The 6,547-nt window shown below is 40.1% G+C and overlaps 1 protein-coding gene across 1 annotated transcript in view; it reads left to right on the top strand.

Annotated features, from left to right (window-relative positions):
* The window catches only part of ccnf (cyclin F), a 10,338-nt gene extending 4,226 nt beyond the window's left edge, over positions 1 to 6,112 (top strand). The window contains exons 11-17 of the mRNA XM_058653021.1: positions 93 to 216; positions 415 to 595; positions 779 to 866; positions 2,327 to 2,426; positions 2,574 to 2,707; positions 3,833 to 4,011; positions 4,318 to 6,112. Coding sequence (XP_058509004.1) covers positions 93 to 216; positions 415 to 595; positions 779 to 866; positions 2,327 to 2,426; positions 2,574 to 2,707; positions 3,833 to 4,011; positions 4,318 to 4,772 — 1,261 coding nt within the window. The 3' untranslated portion in view covers positions 4,773 to 6,112. The remainder of the gene's footprint in view (positions 1 to 92; positions 217 to 414; positions 596 to 778; positions 867 to 2,326; positions 2,427 to 2,573; positions 2,708 to 3,832; positions 4,012 to 4,317) is intronic.
* Positions 6,113 to 6,547: the final 435 nt, after the last annotated feature.

Here is a 6,547-nt window from a genome sequence, read left to right as displayed (position 1 = left end):
TGTCTTGCCATGTAAAGTGAAGAGTCCAAATTTGTAATGCTTTGACATTAACACACATGGTATTAAAACAGATGTTTTTATCTTTTTTCCAGCTATATAAGTAAAGAAATCCTAACTATACGTGAAGCTGTATGGCTCACTGACAACACCTACAAATACGAGGACCTTGTTCGAATGATGGGAGAGGTCATTTCTGTGCTGGAAGGAAAGATCAGAGTGAGTATAATAAACTCCCATCTTTGGGGTTGCTCACATGCAGAGTTGTCTTTGCTGATATTTGTAACAGGCAATGACTTGTGTGTGTGTGTGCTTTTAAAAGTGTATTCCTGCTAAAACATTTTCAGCAATCGTGCCTTTAATTTGAACGTTGCAAGTGTAAAGACATTTAATTAAATTTTCTGCACTTCCGTACAGAGCCCGACACTGCTGGACTACGGGGAGGTGCTTCTGTCTTTGCTCCCTCTGGAGCGGAGGACCGCTTACCTATTCAGCTACATCTGTGAGCTGTCACTGCTCTACACGGCTCTTGCCACACCACCTCCTGCAAAACGGGCCTGTGCTGCACTACTCCTTACACGAGCACTACATCACTATGGTAATAACATGCACTGGCACACTTGTTCAGCATGCCCATTTCAATGAAAACATGTATCATCTTACCCTTTCAGCACTGACACATGTTAAGTATAATATTTATAAACTGAGCAACTTTCCATGTTCTGCTAAGGGTAAAGTTTGTTTTAACTTTGACATGTGTTTGTGGTCTCCCTCTCTGCAGCTCCTCTCTGGCCCAGCCAGTTAGTCGACTACACAGGCTTCTCCAAGCAAGACCTTGTCTCCCTTTCTGTGCTGCTCTATGTCAAGTGGTAGGTTTCTTTGTGTATTGTGTCTGTTTTGCTCTAATTGGTACCCAAGCTTTAATTTCTCATTCTCCTTGACAATGTCTCAGGCTTTCACACCAAGATTAGTTATAATAAGACGTGGCCAACCTAGTAATTATCTTTAAAGAACCCTTTTTGCTTTGACCTCGGCAAGTATTCTAGTGCAGAAAACTTTTTCTTTTTCTCTAAATTTCACTCCTTGAGTGTGTGCAGTTGCCTTTCCTGCCAGTAGTTATCCATTTATTCAGCCAAGCTTGGCAAAAAATTATAGTCTCTGATTGTTGGGTCCTTATTTAAACCGTAACCTTTAGCTTTCATATTAGTTCACTGTCTACTGACAGACGTGAGGCATACAGAGAATATGAATGTCATTTAACCAAACATAGCTCTACCCACATGGGGGTTATTGATATGTACGGTGTGTTTCTGGTGTAAATTATACTGTAGGTCCCCGAGCTGATTACTGAAGAGGGGTTTAAACCCCTGCATATTAAATATAGACTCCAAATTGGTTTTGTTGCCAAAGAACATCGTGGCATAACATCCTTGATGTTTGTTTATGAGTTCAGTTTCTTATTGACTGCAATCAGTAAAGGCTGCATGAGTTTAAACTTAATGAATATTCAAATGAGTCTTTTCCACTTCACTTAAAATTTTTTGTGTGGTGATAAAAATAAATATTTCCCTCAAAGTAAGGAACTCGATAATCAGCAAGTGGCAAATATTCAGACTTCTTGTATTACAAGTATGCAAATGTTACACCTTGTATTTGAAGGCAGCATTGATTGTTAAAGTAATTTAATTTACCTGTTGTTGGGCAGTATCAACAAATGGCCCAGTGATGACATCAGCTCTGTTTGATAATCTTTCTCACTTGAGATAACACAAGCCAAAGCAGACACTCACAGATGTTTAGTTATGTATTGAGTTGTCTTTTCCTGCATAGAAATTTCTCAGAATCTTTATTTTTGGAAGAGGATATTGATGCAGTTTTATTTGTAGAAACACAAATGTTCTTATTTGAGAACTGGCTCACACATGACTACTTGAGAGATAACCAGAATTGATTGATGACGTGGCCATTTTACGGCATGCTCGTACAGTATAATTGTATTGATCTGATATAGAATTGTTCAAAACATCGAGTGACCAAAGAAAATGGATAGTTGGTAAGAATTTAAAGCAACTAGTAAGCCTGGAAAGTCATAAAAGACAGTAGGAGAGATTTGTTGTGTGTGTGTGTGTGTAACAGTGAGTCACCAACTGAGACACAGTAATGTGCCTAATGGTGAGTCACTTTGATAGGTGACCACTGTATTGACTAACTCATTCTCAAATTGAAAAATAATGGGATTTGCCCCCTCAAGAGTTGATTATAGATGTGTAGCAAGCAAAGTGGCTCAAAGTCAGTAATTTTCCTGTTTCCCTCTCTTTCCCCTCTTCAGTTTCAGTCATGATGTTCCAAAAGATTACAGACATGTATCTCTGACTGGAGTGAAGCAGCGGTTTGAAGATGACGCCTACCACCACATCAGCAAAGAAAAGGTTTTTATGTTTTTCTTTTGTTTTTTTTTTCCACTTAAAACAGACGTGGGAAATTTCTTCTCTCTATTAGACTTAAAAAAAGACAAACTCTTAGATCATTTTTGTGAATCTTAATGGTCATTGTTTTTATTTCATGGCCTCCACAAGGTGATGGATTATAAAGAACTGTGTCAGATCTTTGAGATTCCTGACGTGGAGCCACAGATGGAGCCTCCCAGTCCAACTGGTCAACCAGCCGACATCCACACCTTCATGGCTTCTCCGTCCAGCACCAGCAAGAGGTAAACACGGGTTCCGTCTTACATCGTATTGGAGCTGAATGATAACTCGGAATGGCTTTAAAAATACATCAACTAAACTAAAGATATTGATGTAAAGACATGACCCATACAGGACAACTACTGCATGTCCACCACCACAGTGTATTGCATAATTCAACAAAACCTACTGATGCCTAGAACATTTGATCTCGCTGTCTCGACACAGGGTCACTAAATAGCATCACGTTTTTCAATGCCACCATTGAATTGCGTTTGAAACATTTGATTTCCCATGTAGTTTTGCAACACGGGAATGCTCTCTGTACAGTGATCCAGAACAACACATTTCATCATATATGTATAATCTTCATATTCTATAGACCCTGTTTTTATATAACCACATATCCACCAAGTGGTTCAGTTTGGTATGCTGTGCAATTATTTGCTTTTCATTGCCTTGGTACCCTTCCATTGGGGTACCAAGCACTTTAGTCCAGCTCCTACTGGGTGAAGCTAGGACACACTGTAGTCCGTTGTTTTTGGCTACAGACAATGATCACTTGTGTGAAACAGACAGGCACAATGACAGTGTTTATCTGTGCTGCCTGCGTCCTTATCTCAAACAAAGCTCGTCTTCCTCTTGTGATAAACAGCCACATGCCAAAAAGAATGAACACACAATGCTGGATGTCCTCCTGGTTACTGTGTGGCATTCTTTTTCTTTGTGGAATTTATTGGCAAGCTACACTGTTGCACTGGTATCATGTCACACTACTTAAGTAGCTTACATAGCTGATGCAGGTATCGTTGTCTGGCCCACACCACACCCCCACGGTGGAAACTCGGGTCACCGCCCCAAGGTGAGCTGAACTGCACTGGAAACAGGGCTGCAAAAGTCAGTACAGCCGCACTACTTAAGGCATCTGAGTGGTACGTCATGCTCAGAATTCTGTCATGACTCACCAAAAACTAGTTGCAAAGCAAGTGGGCCCCTGCTCCCTTGCCTCCTGTTGCTCATTTAATTTGATCTATTGTCTTTGTTGCTGAGAACTATGACAAATGGACTTGAGTGCCATCTAGCTCATAATCTGTGAGATGCTCCGGTGACTCACTGTAACCTACTGCTTGTCTGCTTTCTCCTTGTAGAAGACGTGATGACAACATGCAGGCCCACAGAGCCAGCTTCACAGCCACACCCACAGCAGAGCTGTCCAATCAGGAGGAGACGCTACTAGGCGACATGCTGGACTGGAGCTTGGACACTTCCTGCTCGGGTTATGAAGGGGACCAGGAGGAAGAGAGTGAGGGAGACAAAGATGGTGATTGTGAGTTTTTAGGAAGTACATTTTCTCTTGTGAAATTTCTCGCTAGTTCTCAAAGTTGATTTCCCTGTAATGCATTTAAATGATGCCCTGACTCATTGTACACAGTTGGATGAGTCGGTCTTTTAGTACAATATGATTAGAGATGACTCAGCAGTTGCTATGTCCAGCATCGTAATCTAATTCATAAATTGAAGCCTTAAGCTTATGCAGGCAGTGTTGTGGTAGTAGCTGACAGTAGCTGCACAAACTTTATTGTGGTCTATAGTTAGTTTTTATCTGATTGATTGACACCTTATATTCTTATAGGTTCAATGATCTCAGTCCAACTGCACCCACTGACTGACCCAGACGGAGGAATAGAGCATTGCAGGGCCTTGTCTAGCGATGAAGACAGCTTCTGCGAAGTGGAAAAGGAGTTCAAAAATAACTTCCACGACCAGGAGGAACCACTGTCCGTTTTTACAGACCATCACAGTTCGGGATACTCCTCTGTGCCAAGTGTTAGCCCCTCATCCACATGCTCCTCCTCCCTCGTGCCTTGCACACTTAAAACCTTTACCACATCTCTGGGTGCAGCTTCTGCTAATGGCCAACCAGGCTTTCGTCTTTTGGTGCCCATGCAGAGGCCCCGGGGCACCTCCAGCAAACAAGTGAAGAGGAAGAACACAGCAGCACATAGTGGAGGTGAGGTGGAAAGAAGAGTGGAAGATGGCAGGGAAGAAGATATGTATTCAACCAGTGTGGGGTTTCTGAGCTTATAGACAGTGGTTTTTATTTTAATGGCCATGGGCTGTTTTAACAAACCACTTGCTCAGGCATTATCCTCCAGCACTTTCCTTCACTTGTTTCACAATGTTTTTCTCACTCCTGCACTGATCTGTCAACTGCCAGAAGATCAAGACATTTTGAGGTTTGCATTCCATTCCAGGCACAATGAAATACCTCCAATGAATTCACAGTCTGCTCTTGAACCACTGGAACATAATGTCACTTTCCTCAGGACACTGGTACAATAATTTTTGTTTTTAGCCATCTGCAACAACCTATCTCAAATGATGTGCAAAAACAAACCGACAAACACAAAAACTCAGACTTGTAAGATGTTGTTAAGATGGGGGGGGGGGGGTTGCTGCCTTGTTTGGTGTTAATAGTATCATTTTATGCACTGTTTTTAAAATAATGTATTTGGCAAATGCCATCAGTGGCTGATTTAATCTGTCGTTGCTGTAGTTGAAACACATGTCTGTCAAAAGTCTTAAAAGTATGACTGTATGAATATTTGTTCTTCATGTGTTTGCCAAAGTTACTGTGGCTGTTGTTTTTCCAGAGGCATTACCTAAAAAAGAGCTGTGAAATTAGATTTTAAGTAGTCTGTCTCTTCTTTAGTCGTCTACATATACACCTGTTGGCGCCGTTAATTATTCAACAGAGGGTCTGTAGCATCAGGTAACCCAGGACAATGTTAACTGTTACAACATTGACACGCTATGTCCGGTAAGATGTGCTGATAATGGAACTAACCCAGAATACCTAGCTGGATGAGTATTGTACAAACCATCATTGCAACCAAATCCATCACGAATCTCTGATATGTTGTACTTTTCCTTTCGTCTGTATTAGGTCTTGCACTTTTCTCATCACAGAAGAGGCATAATTCAATGAAATATGATCATTTTCCAGCTTGAACAATCAATACTAGAGTATTTTAAATGAGTTTGATTTGCCTGCTTTGAGAGAAATGGAAGTTAAGATGCTAATGGGAGAAAAATTACTACTTGATAGGGTCTTCAAGTACTGTAGTACTCATTCAGGAAATAGTACACAATGTCTTAGTGATTGTGACTGACAGTAAATACATTTTAAACTGTTGACTAGTTTTCACCTGTTTTTATCGAAGTACATAATGTTATATGTATAAAAAGAGCGAGTATGCCACTACTACTTGAAATTGTTACTGCTTCATTCCAAAAAGGCAGGTTTTCTATGTGAAACGCTTTTTTTTTAATATAATACAGTATTTTCTCATTAAGCCTGTGATGTGAATATGTAATTTTTGTATCAAGTTAAAATAAAAAAGCATGCTGATATCGTTACACTATAATTTTTTCATGCCTTTGCATAATTTAATTACATTTGCCTCAGATTGTTTTCTGCTCACTTTTAATGAGGCACAGTCACAAGATGTTAATATAAGATGCTGTGATTCGTCCTCAAGCTGTTTTTTCTCGATCCTGAGAGTGATCGACAACAAAAGATTTCAGCTGGCTAAAAGCTCACTATTTGTTCTTAAAGTTCTTAGTTCATGTTGCGTGAAAGTGCTCATCAAAGCCAGTTGGCATCATTTAGCAAAGCTGTGGCCGGGATTTCACAGGATACTTATGTGCTGTATTGAATTAGACTTAATATCCATATAAGTGTATAGACATTTTTTTTCCAGATTATTTGACCAATTCTTAAAAAACAAAATACACCCACAGTCCACACTTAATACCCCATATTGATACAAATTAATAAAGGAAAAACTTAAACACAAGTC

Source organism: Solea solea, chromosome 16 (genome assembly GCF_958295425.1).
Source record: "Solea solea chromosome 16, fSolSol10.1, whole genome shotgun sequence".
NCBI lineage: Eukaryota > Metazoa > Chordata > Actinopteri > Pleuronectiformes > Soleidae > Solea > Solea solea.
The sequence above is the reverse complement of the archived record's forward strand: the minus strand, read 5'-3'. Positions and strand labels throughout refer to the sequence as shown.